Below are 20,667 nucleotides of genomic sequence, written 5' to 3' on the forward strand. Positions count from 1 at the left end.
TAAAGAGGGGGGCACAAGAATGGAAGGAGGAAGAGTGAGTAAATGCAGTCATTATATTCAATGCACATTATGTAAAAAATGAACTATGTAACTTGAGGGTAGGATGGGAGGAGGGAAATATGGAAGGATAATGAAAGGGGTAACATTGACCAAGAAGTATTGCACTCATAACCTGAGTTATGGAGTTGTAAGCCTTTGTACTACTTAATAAAGAGTTCTGTTATAGAACTTATTGTCTCAACAACCAAGGCAAGCTGTAGTGCCCATATCCTATCACCTGGGTAAATATCAAATCTATCTTTGACTAGGAAGTTTAGTTCTGACACTCAACTGGTAAAAATCAGAGAGGAGTGGTGATTCAATTTACAAAGGAACATTGTTCAGGTGTGTATAAGCCTTTTCAAAACCACACAACAGGTCTATGCAATAAAACATCCACATTGTTTGGATAATGAGAATTTAGGATATTTCAACCATATAAACCTTACCTCTTGATTTCCTCACCACAATATACCCATTGTCTTGTATCTAAGTATCTGTTTTGAGGAGGATAAGGGGGAGCACAGAAATGGTGACACAAAGGATAAACAAATGTAGCAGTGATACTCACTAGACAGTATATTGAAAATGGACTCTACAACTTGTTGAGGAGGGAGTCAGGAGAGAAAGCCTGGGAGGAAACAAGGGAAGAGGGGACACTGTTCATAAAGAAATGTACTGCCGGGCGCCGGTGACTCACACCTGTAATCCTAGCTACTCAGGAGGCTGAGATCTGAGGATCTCGGATCAAAGCCAGCCCGGGCAGGAAAGTCCGTGAAGCTCTTATCTCCAATAAACCACCAGAAAACCGGAAGTGGAGCTGTAGCTCAAGTGGTAGAGCACTAGCCCTGAGCTGAAGAGCTGAGGGACAGCGCCCAGGCCCAGAGTTCAAGCCCCATGACCGACCAAAAAAAAAAGAAATGTACTCATTACGTTATGTAATTGTAACCCCGAATACATCACCTTTACCATAACAATAAAATAAATTAAAAAAGAAAACTAAGTTCCAAATTGTTCTACTTAGTGCAAGGTACATTTTTTAATGTTTATAGTCTATTGAACATTGAGGAAGAAAGAAATTCCTATTTAAAAATCTAATTATAATTCTTACAAACCTAATGTGACTTGATTTATTTTTATTAAATGAATTAACTCATGTTTTCAGTTTATTGACATACTTTATAAAATAATATGGTAGATTCTCATTCCAATATTGCTATATAACAACTTCACAGTACACAGTGATACAAACTGATCAGTATTAGGTATGAAGGCAGCAAACCAAACCAGGGCAGGGCAAAGTAGTAGGTAGAGGACAAAATATTTTGCTAACCTTTCTAAAATATATTGGCACATTCCATTAAATTCTGCAGTTAAAAAAAATCACTTAGTTTCTACTTCTTAATCTTCCATATGTTTTTAGTTTTAGGGTTTTTTTTTTTTGTTGAAATGGGTTATTGTTATATAACCTAGACTGTCCAGGAATTAGCAATCCTCCAGCCTCAGCCTCTGTAGTGCTGAATGATAGACATGTACCACCACACCAGGCAGCAAAACATTGTTATATCTACATTATATAAAATTAATGCTAATGGACAAAACAGCTAATGTGACAATCTAAACATCTTTCGGGTAGCTCAATGACTTAAAATTAACAAGGAAAAAGCTCTCCCAGAATATTTTTGTATACACTTTTATATTGTCACAAATGACAAAATTAATAATCTGTTACATGGGCTGGGAAGGTGGCTCAGTGGTAGAGTGCTTGCCTTGCATCTATGAGACCCGGGGTTCGATTCCTCAGCACCACATAAGCAGAAAAAGCCGGAAGTGGCACTGTGGCTCAAGTGGTAGGGCGCTAGCCTTGAGCTGAAGAGCTGAGGGACAGTGTCCAGGCCCAGAGTTCAGGCCCCATGACCAACCAAAAAAAAAAAAAAAAGTAACAATGTAAGGCCTAATAAAGAGGGGGGGAAAATCTGTTACATCTTAAAAAGAAGCTAAAAGCAAAATAATTCACTTTTCTTTAGAAAACACATGTCTTAGCTCCTAAATCTAAAGAGAAAAACTTTAATTTTTTGGGATTCTTTTTTTTTTTTGGTCGGTCGTGGGGCTTGAAATTTTTTGGAAGGCAGAGATCTTAGGATCCCGGTTCAAAGCCAACCCAGGCAGGAAACTGTGAGACTGAACTCCAGTAAACCATTCAGAAAATCAGAAGTGGCGCTGTAGCTCAAGTGGTAGAGTGCTTGTCTTGAGTTGAAGAGCTGAGGGATAGTGCCCAGGCCCAGAGTTCAAGTCTCATGACCAAAAAAAACAAACGAACAAAACAAAACAAAAAAATCAAGTTTATGTTAGCTATACAATATATCATGTAATAATAATCCACTGTTGCAAGAACATTTAGTTTAAAGCTAAAATGGAAATATATTCAACCAATATTAGTCACACATTAACATGTTCTATCTTTTCTCAGAAAGCCATGATTAGGAACAGTAGGTAGGATAAGGTATCTTTTGGTCTGCTGAGCTAAGCAACACTGGGCCAGCAGTTCCTCAGCCTCAGGAAGGAGCCTCATTTCTTAAAGGCAGTATTGAACTAATTCCCATCCTGTTCTCCTTTTCTCTTATAGCTTTTTGCTTTTGTAGTTGGGCTTTTTTTTTTTTTTTAAGGTACTTTGGTAGCACAGAGTGATAATCTAAAAATCCTTTCATGACTAAAGGTTTCAACTCAATGCATTTGCTAGGTCAAATCACCTTACCTCCCAAGAAAATGAAGGAATAACTTTGTAGTCCCCTGGACTTGCTATCCAATGTGACCAACAGGGATATGGGCTCTGGCTCCATTCTGTGTGACTCTGGCTCCCCCTGAGTAAAAGCCAGAATAATACCACCTGCTCCATAGCTCTGTATTTTGAAGACCAATAAAGTTATACCATTTCAACGCATTTGTATGAGTATAGATTAACACACAAATGCAAAGGACTGTTGTAATCAGCCCAACTTGACTCTTCCCTGTTAATGAAGTCGAGCTACTTTTAGAAAACATATTTTCTTCATCACCACTTAAACTAAAACAAAGTGACTCTTTGGTTAACCAACTTTCCACTACAGTCACCTTCTCTGGCTTCTAATAGCACCAAGCCTGAGATTCAATTTGTCTCTCCTAGAATCTAGAAATCTGACCTTTAGATAAGTGAGAAGAACCAAAACCTAATGATTTCTCTGTCACTTTGGCAAAGGTAGTGGCATATTTATGCCCTATAAGAGTGGCCTCAACTAGGCTAGGCATTAGCCTTACCTAGAAAATTTTAAAATTTGACCCCTGGACTCTATCCCTGGAGATTCTTCTCCAGAATGACAAAAGTAGGACCCAAAAAAACCTTTTTTTTTTCTGCAAAAAAAAAAAAGACTACTCCCTCAACTGATCTCAAGAATTAATTAGCTCAGTTTTGCCCCCAATTTGTTATACATACTTTCAGTAGCTGTTAGCTTATTTGCTTTTAGTATAAAAATTTCCCTTTCAATAATCATAAGCACACTCAGAATAAACTGCCCATGATCTTGGCTTAGACTTATAGGGAACTAAACCATTACAACATATTACAATAAGATTAGAATATAATCAACTAACTTCAGAAATAAACAATGCTTGTGAATGTTGAAAGGCAGCTGGTTTATACCATCAACTGTGTTCCACTTTGCTGGTAAACATGAAGACAACCTTATTGAATGCTTAATAAAAGATGACAGAACTCTTCCAAGGTTTCTAAACCAGGTAATCGCTATTTAGAAAATGTTTCTAGCAAATACACTGAAAACTATTACAAAGAAACAAACAAAAACAAAAAACAGAAACCCATAGCCTCCTATAGAAACCCAAAGACTCTATCCACAGTTCAATCATAAAGAGAAAAATTGGCTAAAACAACAGTTGTTTAAAAATATGTTCAATTAATTGACAGTATCAGTATAAAATAGATATAATCCTTTCAGTTGAGCAGGTGCAAATGGAACCTAAGTTTCCATTTATTCTACCCAAAGACTTAACTGTGAAACTGACACATAAAGTTTTTAAAACAATGTAGATCCAAATTTAAGGAAACCCATGATTAGGTTTTCCAGGGTCCTGGGTGTGCACCTAGGCGCTGCGGAACGTGGTCATATCTTTAGGCTCCCTGCTGGGAACACACCAGTCATCAGCCTCATGGTTAGTGTTGTAATGCTTCCAGGCTGCTCTGTTGTACACAGGGAGTCTCTCAATTGATTCTGTTGACAGGGCCTGAAAACAAAAAGCAGAAACTCGAAATCTAGTTGTCTTGTTTTTTCAGTGCTGTGGACTGAATCAGAGCCACCAATTGGGCCACATTCCAACCTTTTTTCTATTTTGCTTTTGAGACAGAATCATGATGCTATACTTGTCCAAGTGGGTGCATACTTGAGATCCTCCTACCAACCTATACTTAAGTAGCTGGGATTATAGGAAGTACAACCTAGCCCACCTTAAGTCTGACATTTCTAAGAATTCATTATTTGAGAAAATGTACAATGGCAAAAAAGATAACTATAAATTAAGTGATATTCTATTTGAATCTTACTAATCATCACACTATATGATTTGTATTTGAAATGTGCTATTTACACATAGTACTACAGATTGATGTGAACAGTGGGTTTGTTGCTTGTGGTAATTCCATACCCAGTTTATGAATCATGGATACCTCTTATTTGCAAAAGGTGAAAAAAAGCCTTGAAAAAAACAGGGTAAGTATAAAAGCACAAAAAATTAACATGCATATCTTAATAATAACATACAGATTTAATGAAGACTGTAGAAAAAATACTGCTTTTTAACTGTCACTTACCATACAATATGACTATCAATAAATATAAAGCTGTCTAAGGCATCTTGGCTCTTGCATAATTCTTCACCCTTGGTTTGATTTTGTTTTCTTTGTTTCTTTTTTTTGCAGTGCTGAGAATTAAAACCATAGTCTTCAGCATGCAAGGTAAGCACTATCACTTAGCTGCTTTACACTTCGGACTCTGTGTTGTCTTCTACTGCCATTAAAGGCACTAATTTTAGTCATAAAACGTGATTTCTGCATCTTGCATAATTTCATGTTTCCAATTTAACATTATCATCAATTCATTCTTCTTTTTCAGTTTTCTATAAACCACTGGAACCTGAGATAAACTATAGTCCTTCTATCTTCTTCCACTTAGGAATATTCAGAACTTTGCCCTCAGGCCAACGGCGTTTGTCCTAAGATGCAGACAATATTTAACTAAAAATCTCCTGATAAGGCTAAGTAAGGTCTTTAATGTTAGGCCACTAGCATTTCCCCTCAAGATACAGACAATATTTAACTAGAAATAACCTCCAGACATGGCTAAGGTCTTTATTGTTGATAATTATAGTAATTATATAAGACCTCTTATCTTCTAAAATGGAACTACAAACTTTTCACTTGTACGTTCTCTTTAAATATTCTAAAATTTCATAAATCTACAAACTAGACCAAAATGTTACATTAGGTAATAAAATATTTTATTATTTTTGCCCTGTATTTCTGTGCCTCCCAAATCACATTGTAAATGGGAGAAAGGGTAGGATATTACCAATGAAGAATTTAACTTCTCATGCAGGGTGCTAGTGGCTCACATCTTTAATCCTAGTTACTCAGGAGGCTAAGATCTCAGGACTACAATTCAAAGCTAACCCGGGCAGACAAATCCATGAACTCATCTTCAACTGACCAGCAAAAAGTCAGAACTGGCAGAGCACCAGCCTTGAACAAAAAAGCTAAGGAGAGTGTCCATGCCATGAGTTCAAGTCCCAGTACAACACAAAACAAAATACTAACAACAAAATTTTAAAAAGAATTTAACTTCAGACTATTTTTTTCTCATATACATTTTTCAGCACATCTTATGAAATAGGTGCCATCTGGTGGCCAAAATAAGAAACTTCAGCCTCTAAATAAAACTGCTTTTTAATCAGTGATGAGGCCCAGGGCTTTTCCAAACCTGTAAAAATATAATGACAACTCCATAAATACAGTGACTATCCATGCTAAGTGTTTCTGCTGTTATCGTATAAACTATATCCTTCCCAAGAGTCACCTGTATTTGTCCCTGAACTGTTATTCAATTACTCGTCACTATAATTGTAACATATAATCAAATTATTATGTAAAAACCACACATATGTGCAAACATACACAGACACAGAGGAGGATATCTTTAAAAACTAAGAGGAATGCTTTAGAAAAACTCATGAAAAAAATTCATGAAACTACTGTCAAATCTGAATCAGAAGACATCTTTAAAAAATTGCAGAAATACTCCAAAGGACTATGCATTTGGTGGTAGATTTTTGGTTTAAAGAACTAAAACAGTGCATTCACTAAATAAAAAGACAATATTATACTACAATCTCCAGATCCACGTACAAAGAAAAGGCCTTAGCAGTGCCTCAAAAATCAGTAGATCAATGTACACTCCTACGGACACATGAAAATTAAATTTATGTGATATCTAACCCTATGACTCCCCACTTTATCCCAATTTCTTCCTATCAACAATAATTCCTGATCATATAGTGAAGAATGTTTCTTTCCCCACAGCCAAGGGAAATCAACTGTTAAAATGGTGGAATACCATGTAAAAGTTTTTGTTTTTATTAAATATGTCATTACATTTAACTATTAGCACCTTCTTAATTATCAAAAGAAACAATATAGTCAAGAAGTCTATAGTTATTACCTTAATGTAGATAACTGCATCTGTACCATAGCCCTCTAAGGAATATAGCTTTAGGTCTCCTTGGAAGTACTGGGCATAAAGACGTGATATGGGCAGTCCATAACCAAAGCCAGCCTGTTTAATGAGAAAAACAAAACTCTATTCAGACAGCTATCCTGAAGTACTCCTCTAATTAAGATAAACTTCTCAGGGCTCCTGGAGCCAAAATCTGAGAGACATGGTAAAATCTAAGTGTTCATAGTGATTGAGCATATTAACTGATGACATAGAGCTTTTAAAACTCTTTATATTTCTATACAATAGCTTGCAGTGGTCTGGAGAAAAACATTACTTTTCTCTGCTCTAGGAAACCCAAACTGCTTTTATCACTATCATATAAAACATACTATCTTTTTAGGAGCAACAGTGGAAGAAGACTTGTTGCCGCTTTTAATAGATGACCTAACTTTACACCATTAATTTCCAGCCCCTGTTCTGAACCTGGAGGTAACCTATTAAGTCTACTTTCTTAATTCTCACTGACAGGTCAATCCTTGTTCAGAAATCTTCAAAGCTCGGGGCTGGGAAGGTGGCTCAGTGGTAGAGCACTTACCTTGCATGCCTGAGGCCCTGGGTTCCATTCCTCAGCACCACATAAGCAAAAAGAAAAAAACCGGAAGTGGTACTGTGGCTCAAGTGGTAGAGAGCTAGCCTTGAGCTGAAGAGCTGAGGGACAGCACCCAGGCGCAGAGTTCAGGCCCCACGACCGGGAACCCCCCCCCCCCCAAAAAAAAAGAAATCTTCAAGCTCAACAGCATTTCCACTATCCCTACTCACTGCCTTACAGATAAAAAGCCAAGCTTTGAACATGAGCTTTTGAAACTAGAGATCGGTTCACTGCCTCCCACATTCCCATCTCCTTTCCTGTAGCTCCTTAGACAGTACTTCTGAATCCGTGTTTTAATCTATTCCAAGCATCTGGTCCTTCTTTACTGAATGTATCTTACTAGCTATTTAATATGAACAAAACACTTGTATAAAGGTACAAGTATTTTTTATTCCAAATTATATGCTCAATGGAATTCCATATAACAAGTTTGCTAAAAATTTAGGTGAGCTCCGGAATCTGAGTGCTATTAATAAACCCAGACTTCAGCTTCACTTTTCTAGCCAGAGTTTGTTTGTCCCTGCATATCAACTGTCAAATTTCCATATTACCCTCTGCCCTGGGAGGTTGAACAATGTTGTTTTCTGTCTTCTACTTTCAAAGGGTTTTGTCATTGGGAAAACAGCAGGAAGTCACAAGGAGTCATGCCCTTGGTTCCTGTGGTGATAATGCCTTGAGCAAGAAGGTCTTTTGGGAGTAAACAGCTGCTCTGAAACTATACTTCTTCTGGATTCTGCTCACTTCTCCTTTTGTTCCATGATGGTTCCAGTATTGTTAATACTATTTACAAGGAGACTACTTACATAAGCATGGGAAGGGGGGCATCCTTGTAAATAAACTGTTCTCAAATTATTATAACTTGACTGAGCTTACACACTGTGTCCAGAAGTAGCCAAGAAAACTACATAAGCAAGTCCTCCCATAGTTCCTCTCCAACTTAATTTAATCACTGTTTCTCCCTTGACCACACTTGTGGACTCATGGGTTTCCTCTATGAATAGCAGAGATGGAACACAGCACAGGCCTATGCCACCAATGGACCTACCGCATGCCCATACCTGCTCACTTGAGACTGCCCTTTCCTGTCACCCTCTCAGGGTAGGGCAGGCCTGAAAGACAAGGATGGAAGTGAAGTCTACCAGCAAACAGGTTGGCTAGCTGGCTAGGGACTTGGAAAGAACGAAATTGATAACTGATGAGCAGGCCTGAGCAAAATACACGTATTCTTTTCTGCATAGGCTTCCAGTGTGAAGATGCTCTGTCCATACAAATAACCATCAGGTATATAAGACAAAAATCAGGTGCATAAGACACCCATCTTGTATTTATCAGACAGCCTTTCTCCAGCTCCCCCAGTGCTTGCTGCCTGGGTCTAATCGCAAAGTGGTCACACAAGCAGGCAAGAGGCTGGCAAAGGCTACCAGACATACAAGGGAGACTTCGCCCCACATCACGCCACTTTTCTGAAAAATTCACATCATCTTACAGCCTATATTTATTATACATCAGGCACTACTATAAGCATTTTTTCAAATTTTAACTCATCTTCATAATAACTCCGTATTTTACATTGAGGAAATTAGGCATTGAGATGTCAATGATTGGTTCCCATAGACATGCTTCTGGGATGTGGTGGAGTTGGGTCATGGGGTAAGACAAGTTAGATCCACCTGGGCTATTCTCTACAGCAGTCCTTTAATACCTACTACCAAAGCTACACCTCCCTTCTTTGTCACTCCATGTCAGCAAAACTAAAATTCTAAGATACCTAGGTTTATCATTTGGCATCACCTGCCTCTTAGCATATGGAAGCCTACTCCCAGGAGCCATGTGTTACATACGGTTTATCACAAGAAACCTGCTATAACATCAGCACCAAGCTCAACAGGAAGAACTCCAAAAAATAAGAACCCCAAAACAATTTACCTTGTGACCATTTTAATAAAAAAATATATATATATAAGCTATTCCAAATGTGTTTAAGTTTAGAAAAAAGTTTCTTTTTCCTTCTGGCATTCTTTACACAAAAGGGTTAGCTATTTACTGGCAGCCAGAGCCTGATGAAGGCAATTTGCAAAATCTCTCTCTCTCTCTCTCTCTCACACACACACACTCTTCATTATTTCCAGATCATATACCAGGGGCACTGCACGGGATGTCTCAACACGAGGCCGGGGTGCAGTTGAATACATGTAGTTGAAGAGTCTGTCAATCTTCCTCAATGGAACACCACCTCCTCGGTCACTCATCTAAGATGAGAAAAGGATCATACTCTGGTGACCAAGTCTCACACCATCAAAGTACTAATACATACAGTATCACAGCTTAATGGCTGGCAAAGACTCCTGCTTTTGAATATTAATACCACAAAGCCCAAGGTGCAAATACAAACTGGGGTAGCTGCCACCACTCCTCTTCTATGTGAACTTCTAATACATAATTCACTGATTTACAATCAATTTATTACTCCTTTCTGGTGGGCAGTGTGGTAACAACAATCAAATTTAATATGCAAGTAGCATTCTGACACGGCAATGTCAGTTCCAGAAAATAATTCTAAGAAAATAAACAGAAAAGGGGACGAGGGATATGACTGAAGTGGTAAGCCAGCCGTGAGTGAACAAAGCAGAGAGCATGAGGCCCTAAAGTAAACCCCTAGTACCAGCACAAAAAGCATAAGAAATTAAAGAATGCAAAATGTGGCAAAATATGAAACAAAACTTCCACTTCAGTTGTAAGATAGAACAGACTAAACATGAGATTAAGTACATTCTAAATGTAGTAGCATGACAGGTGTCTAGACAACGCTGTTAGGAAGCAATGACAAAGTTAGGAAGAAACATTTATAATGAAAGATACATTTATAATGAAAGAAACATTTATAATGTAAAGAAACATTTACAATGTAAAAATCACCTGATATGATGTATAATTGTACATTTGGAATTACTTTCTTCTGTTTAGTTTCTAATTTTTTAAAATAATTACTTACATTATAAAATAAAATTGTGATTTTTTTTTTTAATGTCAGTCGTGGGCCTGAACTCTGGGCCTGGGCGCTGTCCCTCAGCTCTTCAGCTCAAGGCTAGCGCTCTACCACTTGAGCCACAGCACCACTTCCGGCTTTTTCTGTGTATGTGGTGCTGAGGAATCAAACCCAGGGTCTCATGCTTGCGAGGCAAGCACTCTACCACTGAGCCACCTTCCCAACCCGTAATTTTTGTTTTTAGTGAGGAAAAACCAGAACCACTACATTGTGGTCAAATCTAAAAGCAGTTTTACAACACAGAACTCTGGACAGCTTTTTAGTAAGTTATTAAGCACTGAGCTCTTTATTTATTTCTCAACTCAACCATAGAGTAGATAAATTTAGTCACTATATACATATTGTTTCACTTTCCAGTTATTATAGACTATTTTCCTAGCTATAGTAGAGCAGTATGTTTACAATTGTTCTTAGTGCTACTTACAGTAATACATGTCTGTAATCCCAGCATTCAGAGGGCTGAGGCAGGATGATTGCAAGTTAGAGGCCAGCCTGATCTAATAGTGGGTCCCATCTCAAAATAAATCAAAATCAGCTGGGCACTGGCGGCTTATGTCTGACTCCTAGCTACTTAGGAGGTTGAGATCTGAGGATCCAAATTCAAAGCCAGTTTGGGCAAGAAAGGCCCTGAGACTCTTATATCCAATTAACCACTAGAAAACCAAAGTGGCGCTGTGACTCAAAATTGTAGAGCATCACCCTTGAGCAAAAGAGCTCAGGGATAGTGCCCAAGCCCTGAGTTCAAGCCCCATTGACAAAAATTAATTCATTACAACAAAATCATCTATTACCATGAATTCAAAGCTTTGTAATTTAATTAAATGATTTAAAAACTGGGGTTTTTGTTTGTTTTTTTAATCGGTTGTGGGGCTTGAACTCTGGGCCTGGGCGCTGTCCCTGAGCTCTTCAGCTCAAGGCTAGCGCTCTACCACTTGAGCCACAGTCCGGGGTTTCTGAGTAGTTTATTGGAAATAAGAGTCTAACCTTCTTTACTGCCCAGGCTGGCTTTGAACCTCAATCCTCAGATCTTAGCCTCCTGAGTAGCTAGGATTACAGGCGTGAGCCACCGGCACCTGGCAAAAACTGGGTATTTTTAAAAGTCTATGAATTTGTAAATCATTCAATGTTCTGCTATGCATTTCCTGGTAACAATAGTAAGAAGTGTGGGTATTCTTTGTTGCTTTGTATGTCCCTCCCCCACAGTATAACCCTTGCTTTCACTATATTTGATGTCAGTATAACTTGTGGAGGAGATGGGGAAAAACCAGTTGTTTAAGGATACAGGTGGACCTGTTGCAACAATGAGAAGTACAAGTTGTCATGTCCAAAACGAACTTTACAATGTTGGTGGGGGGGGGGGGCTGGGGGGAGGGAGGAAGGAGAAGGATTGGGATTAGGGGGGGAGGGGGGAGGCTGGGAAGGGATGTGAAGGATAAACAAAGGAGGAGGCTGCAATGCTTGGTAAGAAATGTACACATTATCCTGCCCATGTAACTGTAACTCCTCTGTACAGTATGTTCACAAATAAAATAAAATTAAATTAAAAAAAAAAAAAAAAAAAAAAAAAAAAAAAAAGAAGTGTGGGTATTCTGTAACTACTAAGTAAACAATATATTAGAATAGATATTGTTTCAAAAGGTAGACTTAATAAATATTTCCTGCGTTTCCTAGATTAATCTCCTGGCCAAACAAGCTGTAACAAGTAGTACAAAGTAGGACAAAGCAGTAAACTGACATGAGCACAGAAATTGAGCAGGAAGAACCAAGAGAGGAGTTATGGGAAGTGGCATCTCACTAAAGATAAAGAGGTAAATCTTGAGAAAAACTGGCTAAAACTGATAAAGGGAAGGTTTTTGGCAGCTGAACAACACAATAAGCTAGAATCAGTGTATCATAAAGTGGCCAAAAAAGCTTCCAAGAGAACTGCCACAGATGATCAGATCCCAGTCCTTTATGAAGAGTAAAGGAGGGATCATGGGGAACATGGACATTTGGTGTATATACTTAAGGCGAGAATGATACTCTGCTGACAAACATGATGAGAGATGTGAAAAATAAAGAAACTATCTCTAAGAGCCAAAGAAATCCAGAAGGTTAATATAGCCTGTGACAAATGAGGAAAGTGATATGTATTATCAGCAGAAGGCCATGGAAGAAAAGTTTGTCAAATAATTTTAAAACTTTTCTGTTCAGTGCACAAATTATCATTTAATGTCATCTAGTTTAGATCTGCCATTCCTAACTTCCTGCTTCCTTTTAACTGAGCTCCTTCAGCTAATTCATGTAGTAAACAGGGAAGGAATCACTATGAGTTGAGGACAACTTTAAGCTGTAGCATTTACTAGCCCTGAACTCACTTGGAATTCCTAGTCTCTTAGACAACATATTTCCATTATCAAGTCTGTAAAGTAAGCAACAGTGAATGATGCAATTGAAAAGACAGAGAGCTGTAACACTTACATTACTGAATAGAGACCACACACAAAATCTGAAAGAGCAGCAGCTGTAACAGAGAAAAAAGAAGGAGGAAGAGGAGGAGGAGGAGGAGAAACTTCATCTACAGGATTTTTGCAGAATGATAAAAGGTGAAACTGGATAGATATCAGTGGCTCACACCTGTAATTCTAGCTACTAAGAGGCTGAGACCTACGGGGAGGATCAAGATTCAAATCCAACCCAGGTAGAAATGTGGGACTGTATCTCCAATTAATCAGTAATATGCTGGTCTAGAGACATGGTTCAAGTCATAGAGCACCAATCATAAACAAAATATCTAAGGGAGCATGAGACTTTGAGTTCAAGTCCCAATGTCGTCCCCAAGAGGATATTCCCCTCAAAAGGTGGGAAAAAAAGAATGAGGAAAAAGCAAAACAAATCCAACACCTGATTTTGCAACTAATGGGAATAAGTAACTAATGGGGATGAAATTTCCCTTGAGTGAACTTAAATCAAGCTTTTAACATCTAAAAAAATTTACAAAGATAGGTATATTCATATGATTTTGAGCATACTGAGGAGGAGGAATGGGTGAAGACAAAGCCTAATTCAGATAGGGTTTCTAGAACAGTCTTGTAAGACCCTAACAAAACTTTCTATTATAAGGAGTTTTGTCTGTATCTAAGACCTGCTGAAAATTTATAAGATAATAGAAATAAAAATCCAATAGAAGGGTTAGGAATTTACAATCATAAAATCCCAAAGAACAGAATAAGCAATTAAGACAAAAGCCAAAGGAAAAGCCAGGCCTAGTACTTACAATCCCAGCTTCTTCTGAAATGGAAAACATCATTTGAGATCAGCTCAGGCAAAAAAGTTCACAAGACCCTATCTCAATTAATAGCTGGATAAGGAGGAACACACTTATCATCCTAACTACATGGAAAGTGTTTTTTAAAAAAAGAGTAAGCTGGGTGCAGGAAATTCCCTGTGAGACTCATCTCCAATTAACCAGCAGAAAACCGGAAGTAAAGCTGTGATTCAAAGTGGTAGAGAGCTAGCCTTGAGCAAAAAGAGCTCAGGGACAGCACCCAGGCCCTGAATTCAAGCCCCACAGCTGACCAAAAAAATGAAAAAAAAATTAAGAATGAAAAAACAAAAGGGAAAAGAAAATCATGACCAGAAAGAGAACACAGATATGATGGGAAGGAAAGTTTTAAGGAAATAACGGTCAGTCCAGAAGCCTGAAAAGATCTAAAAACTTCAGCTAAAACAAACCAAACCAAATACTGCATTTGCAGGAAAATGGATGAACCTAGAACAAATCATGCTTAGTGAGGAATCCAAGCTCAGAGACACAAACAGCACATATTTTCTCTCATATGTAGAAGCTAGATCTAAAATACACTGATATGATAAATTATACAAGCCTCTAGGCATTCACAAACATTGAGACCAAAGGAGACTACTCATAGGAGAGGAACACAAAGGCATGTCTATATATATATATGTACATATATATATATATCTGATTATATATAATTATAATTATTGAAATGAACTCCAGAAAATGGAAATAAGTTTTTTCTTTTCATCTTGGTTTTTTTTTTTTTTTTTTTTTCAGGTAAGGGGTAAGTTTATTCAGTAGACCTGCTGGGACCAGGCAAGGTTGGCACTCCACGTGGCTGGGAAAGGCCTAGGAAAGAGAGAGAGCTGGGAAAGAGAGAGAGGAAAGAGAGAGAAAAGAGCTTGAGAAGAGCTAGACAAGAGCAGAGAGAGCTAGAAAAGAGCAGCAAGAGAGCAGAGAGAGAGGAGAGAGCAGAGAGAGCAGGGAGAGCTAGAAAAGAACAGAGAGATCTGGGCCTGGGCTAGGCCTTATCTAGGGTATGGGCAGAGAAAGGTGTGGCCACATCAAATTCAGATGTGACCTCAGCAGATGCAGATGTGACCTCTTCCAGGTATCCCAGTTGCCTAGGTAACGCAGGTACTGGGTGGAGACTTTGCTTGTTTGTTTGATTATCTGTTTGGGGAATGGTAAGGAGAGCGGAGATGGAGGGACAAAGGGTGAACAAATGCAGCAGTGGGACTCATTAGACTATGTTGAAAATGAACTATACAACTTGTGGGTGGGAACAGGAGGGAAAAACTGAGAGTGAGGGAAGGGGTGACTTTGTCCAAAAAGAATGTAATGTTTACCTGACTTATGTAACTGTAACCTCTCTATATATCAACTTTATTGTAATAAAAAAAATTAAGAGAAATTGCACTTAACACAAATCTTCACAAAAGGAATGGTTTAAGGGCATCAGTAAATATAGTAGGGAAAGGATTTCCAGATGTCTCTTCTCTAATATGACACCAAAAAAAGGCAAAAATGGTCAGAATCACCTTTGTTAGAATCTTGGAAATTAACCAGAGGCTTGTAGCCATCTGAAGAACAGTTAATTCAAGAGAGCCAACTGAATCTGTATAAGAACAGGGAGCTTTGTGGCAGTTAACTTGTTCTATCCCATCCGTCTCCTTACCCTTCCCCCCAACCAACATCAACAACATGCCTTCTCAGTGAAGCCAGCAGCTGGTAGCCAAAGGGAAAGCTGTATAAAAGTCTCACAACCTACATCCCATTCCTGGAAATACCTGCCAAAACCAATTAGAAGTCATGGATGAAATGTAAGGACTGCCCCAGGCAGGACACAAGCTAGGGCAGATCTTCAAGCTAACCAAAGAGCTTAATAGAGAAAAAACAGGGAGAGATGGTCATAGGGAATATGAAAAGCTCAGTGAAATCCTGGGACTCTAGAAGCCCATACTCATATCCTACGCTAAGCTAAAGCTCAAGAAAAACCTGAGAAGGCCCAAGCTCTCCATCCTAACTGACCTTGAGGCTATGTACCCAGCAGAGCAACAAATCAGGGACCCCTGACTACTTCACCCCTTTAGAGCAGGAAGTAGCTCCAAAAGAAAAGACCTCTGCCCATATTCCCAGCCTGGTATCCTTAGTTATTATTATTAAACAACAAAGTGGGGAATGCTTGCATATTCCCCACCTCAGCTCCACCCAGATCTGAGCTCCTCCCTCCCTAGAGTTCTAGCCAGACAGCTGGCCACCCAGACCTATCTGCACACAGACCGAGCCACTAGCCCCAGAGCTACCCACCTGGATAAGGGCAGACACCATATTGGTCCCTCTCAAGGAGATATGGCCTAATAAATCTTACAATAATCTTTAAAAAAAAAAAAAAAGGAAATAAGATCAAATCTTTGAGACTTTCAAGTATACAATGGTTTCATAGCTGAGATATTGAAAGCACAAGTAATAAAAAGTAATTTTAAAAAGTAATAATAATAAAAAAAAGAATAGCCAAGCTCTGGTGGCTCATGCCTATAATCTTAGCTACTCAGGAGGATGAGATCTGAGTATCATGGTTCAAAGCCAACCCCAGCAGGAAAGTCCATGAGACTCTTATCTTCAATTAACCACCAGAAAACTGGAAGTGGCGCTGTGACTCAAGCAGTAGAGCGTTCACCTTGAGCTGAAGAGCTCAGGGACAGCACCCAGGTCCAGAGTTCAAGCTCCACAACTGACAAACATAAATAAATAAATAAATAACAGAATAACTAGAATTTTTCAAAATTAAATTTTTGTGCTTCAAAGGATACTATGAAGAAAATGAAAAGAACCCACTAAATGGAACAACATATTTATAAATCAGATTTTATTAGAGATTAGTATTCACAGTATATATATAACATGCCGTAAAGAAAATCCATATACCTCAACAACAGAAAAACAGCCCATATAACTGTGCAAAACATCTTATTTGAGAGATCCTCAAAGATACATAAATGGCCAATCAGCAATGGAAGAGATGCTCAATGTCATCAGTCAAGAGAAAGAAATGCAAATGAAAACCACAATAAGACATCACCCTCAAAAATGGATTTAATCAAAAACTGACAGCAAAAAATGCTGACAAGGATGTGGAAAAAACTGAAGCTTTGCTATACTGCTGATAGGAATGTGAAGGGCCACAGTCACTTTGGAAAATAGGTTGGAAGTTCCTCAAAAAAGCATAGAGTTATCCATAATTCAACTCATATATCGCCTCCTAGATAAATACCTAAGAAGACTGAAATACATGATTACACTATAACTTACACATGAATGTTCATAGAATATTATTCGTGACTCAAAAAAATGGTAACAGCTGGGAGCCAGTGGCTCATGCCTGTAATCCTAGCGACTCAGAACACTGAGATCTGAGGATGGAGGTTCAAAGGCAGCCAAGGGACAAAAGTCCATGAGACTCTTATCTCCAATTAACTACCAGAAAACCAGAAGTGGGGCTGTAGCTCAAGTGGTAGAGCACTACTAGCCTTGAGCTGAAGAACTCAGGGACAGTGCTCAGCCCTAGAGTTTAAGCCCCATGACTGACAAAAAAAAAAAGTTAACAAAGCAAATACCTGTCAAATGATGTATAATGAAAATGTGATATACATCTAATGGAATACTATTCAGACATACAAAGGAATGAACTACTAATACATACTGTAACATTATACTTTGTGAAAGAAACCAGGTACAAAAGACCATATACTACATTTCTATGAAATGTCTAGAAAAGGGCTATCCACAGAGAGAAAATAGATCAGTGCTTGTCAAGGACTGGCAAAAGATAGAAATGGAGAGAGGTAGAGAGGTACTGAGACCTCCTTTGGGAGTGATGAAAATAGTAGATGGTAGCATGATCTTGTGAGTATATTAAAAACGAGTTGTAATGGGTAAAGGAATAGGTGACTTCAAAATTCTGCAAGATGACTATTTCCAACTCAATTCCCTACATGAAATCAAATACTGAAACAGTCCAAAAGAGTGGTCCTCAGGACTGTGTGCAAGTACCTCAGAGGGGAAAAAGGACTCTGTTTGAAAGAACCAGTTCCTCAATTACCATCTTAGAAAGCACTAGCTATTTAAAAATGCAACAATTTCAAAACAGCAACATCAGAATACTCCAAAATACAAGAGTAACAACCAGAAGAAATAAGTAAAAGATTCTCAGTAATGAGGCCCATTCTATTTTATCTAATTATTATTATTATTTTTGTCGGTCATAGGGCTTGAACTCTGGGCCTAGGCTCTGTCCCTGAGCTCTTGAGCTCAAGGCGAGCTCTCTACCACTTGAGCTACAATGCCACTTCCGGTTTTCTAGTGGTTTATTGGAGATAAGAGTCTCATAGATTTTCCTGCCCAGGCTGGCTTTGAACCATGATCCTCAGATCTCAGCCTCCTGAGTAGCTAGGATTACAGGAGTGAGCCACCAGCACCCAGCTTTATCTAATTATTTTTTTTTTAAAGAAACATCATGGGGCTGGGAAGGTGGCTCAGTGGTAGAGCGCTTGCCTTGCATGCCTGAGGCCCTGGGTTCGATTCCCCAGCACCACATAAGCAAAAAAAAAAAAAGCCGGAAGTGGCGCTGTGGCTCAAGTGGTAGAGCGCTAGCCTTGAGCTGAAGAGCTGAGGGACAGCGCCCAGGCTAAGAGTTCAGGCCCCACGACCGGACCCAAAAAAAAAAAAAAGAAAAAGAAACATCACACACTCAACTAGGTTAGCTGAACAATGTAGTGAAAAGCCAACCACTGGAGTCAGCAGAGTGGATTTTACATCTCATGATCTCATTATTATTCCCTGTAGGTTCCTGAGCTAATCTCTCTTGATTTCCTCATCTGTGAAATAGGGTAAAATTATCTGTGCTCCTGAGGAGTAGTATTTGATTTCCTATAGGGAATTGTGAGGATCAAATGAAACAAAGTAAACTGAAAAGTTTACTTTGGTTTGGATTTTTTTTTTCTTTTTTGTGGTCCTGGGTTGAACTCAGGAGCTGGGTGCTGTCCCTTAGATATTTTGCTCAAGGTTAGTGCTCTACCAGATAAGCCACAAAAAAAGCCATTTTTGACTTTTTGGTGATTAATTGGAGATATGATTCTCACAGACTTTTCCTACCCAAGCTGCCTTTGAACTACAATCCTCAGATCTCAGCTTCCTGAGTAGCTAGGATTACAGGCATGAGTCACCAGTGCCTGGTTTTGAAAGGTATTTTTAATTTTTTAATTGTTATTATAAAGGTGATGTATAGAAGGGTTACAGTTACATAAGTCAGGTAAAAAGTACATTTCTTTTTGGATGTCACCCCTTCCCTTGCTCTCTCCCAGTTTTTCTCTCCTAAAAAGTATTCTTTAAAAATAAAAAACTATGTACTTTCCCATTACAATGCAAAAGCCCATATTTCAGGTTTATTTTTATGTTAAAATTTAAGTCTATTTTAGGCTGACTAAAGTAGATATTAATGATAATGGCTAAATTGTCGGTCTTCATGTTTACTTTAATTTAATCACCTAGATTAGAAGCCAGAATAGACACAGACTCTAGATAATTCCATAATCTTCCAGATAAATGAAGCAATGTAGTTATTATCTGTAGGCTAGATTTCTTTCTCCTGGGAATAAATTACATCTTCCACAAAGTATGTGTACAGCTATCTTTGCATGCTTGTCCAGTAATTTAGAAAAAACAAACAACTTACCTTCACAGTCAAATCCTCATTACCCAGTGTGACATGAACTTGAATAGGAGGATAAACACCTTTGTCAGCATGGTGTTCCATAGTTGCTCTCATTGCATTCTGAAATATATTAGGGTTACATTAAAAATACACCTTTTGAAGAAAAGATGCTAATTATAATTTTTAAAAACATATGCACTATATAAACTTTAAAAAATTAATCACAATAGAAATATGCCAAAGAACAGTAATTTTATGGATATAGTTACTTTATTAAATGTTGTGTCAATTTTAGGAGACTTGCAGGATATTTTGATTTAAAGACTCCAATCAAGATTCACTTATTTTCCAAAACTAGTCTTCTAAACACTTAACTAATTTACATTAGAGCAAGAAATTCTGCCCATTTTTATAATTATTAGATAATGGACATAATTTATCTTTTAAGAACCACTGGCCAAAATCCCTCCCTTCCCCCATTCCTTCCTTTGTTCTTTTTCTGGTGGTATTGGAATCTGAATTTAGACTTGTGCTTATTAGATGAATGCTCTACCATATGAGCCATGTCCCCACACCTTTTCTGCATTAATTTTTCAGATAGGGCTTCATGCTTGCATTTTCCACAGAGATGTAACATCACAATTTCTTTATGAGAAAATTATGCTTTTCATACAGTAGCAATGGTCTTCCAATGATTATTTCCCTTACCACTGATTTGAAACGAAGGATATTTATATTGTAAAACTGTTTTTGATCAATTTCAACATATCAAAAACATTAACACTACCCATCTGACAAACAGCACTGGAAAAGAAGCTACTTAAAACTAAGCAAAACTAACCTGATTAAAAATAAGTAAAACATGCAAACATCTGGGCTGAATTTGGAAATAAAAGCAAACATCTCAGAAAAGACGGCATCCACTCTATCAAAGGCAGTTTAATATTAGGTTCTAGATGAAAGCCATTACTGGCTTTTGTTGTTATGGGGGCAGACATTTCTAGAGAAAAATAGCTTTAACATTTTAAGTGCCAAGTACTATTTATTCTACCACTGAAGATTTTTGTAAAATATTAGATATATTCTTATTGTCTTAGAATTGTTGAACCCTTGCTTTCTGAGAGTTTTCTGTTTTAGTACACTTTTCTTTTTTATCATCAGAGAGAAAGCCACCACTTC

The 20,667-nt window shown here is 38.1% G+C and overlaps 1 protein-coding gene across 1 annotated transcript in view; it reads right to left on the bottom strand.

Moving 5' to 3' along the window:
- Positions 1–4,037: 4,037 nt before the first annotated feature.
- Positions 4,038–20,667, bottom strand: part of Pdk1 (pyruvate dehydrogenase kinase 1) — a 29,894-nt gene continuing 13,264 nt past the window's right edge. Inside the window, exons 8-11 of the mRNA XM_042694226.1 lie at positions 19,510–19,608; positions 9,585–9,695; positions 6,801–6,914; positions 4,038–4,314 (exon numbers count right to left, since the gene is read on the bottom strand). Coding sequence (XP_042550160.1) covers positions 4,174–4,314; positions 6,801–6,914; positions 9,585–9,695; positions 19,510–19,608 — 465 coding nt within the window. The 3' untranslated portion in view covers positions 4,038–4,173. The remainder of the gene's footprint in view (positions 4,315–6,800; positions 6,915–9,584; positions 9,696–19,509; positions 19,609–20,667) is intronic.

The sequence above is a fragment of the Dipodomys spectabilis genome, unplaced genomic scaffold, assembly GCF_019054845.1.
Source record: "Dipodomys spectabilis isolate Male_0828 unplaced genomic scaffold, ASM1905484v1 ptg000174l, whole genome shotgun sequence".
Lineage (NCBI taxonomy): Eukaryota > Metazoa > Chordata > Mammalia > Rodentia > Heteromyidae > Dipodomys > Dipodomys spectabilis.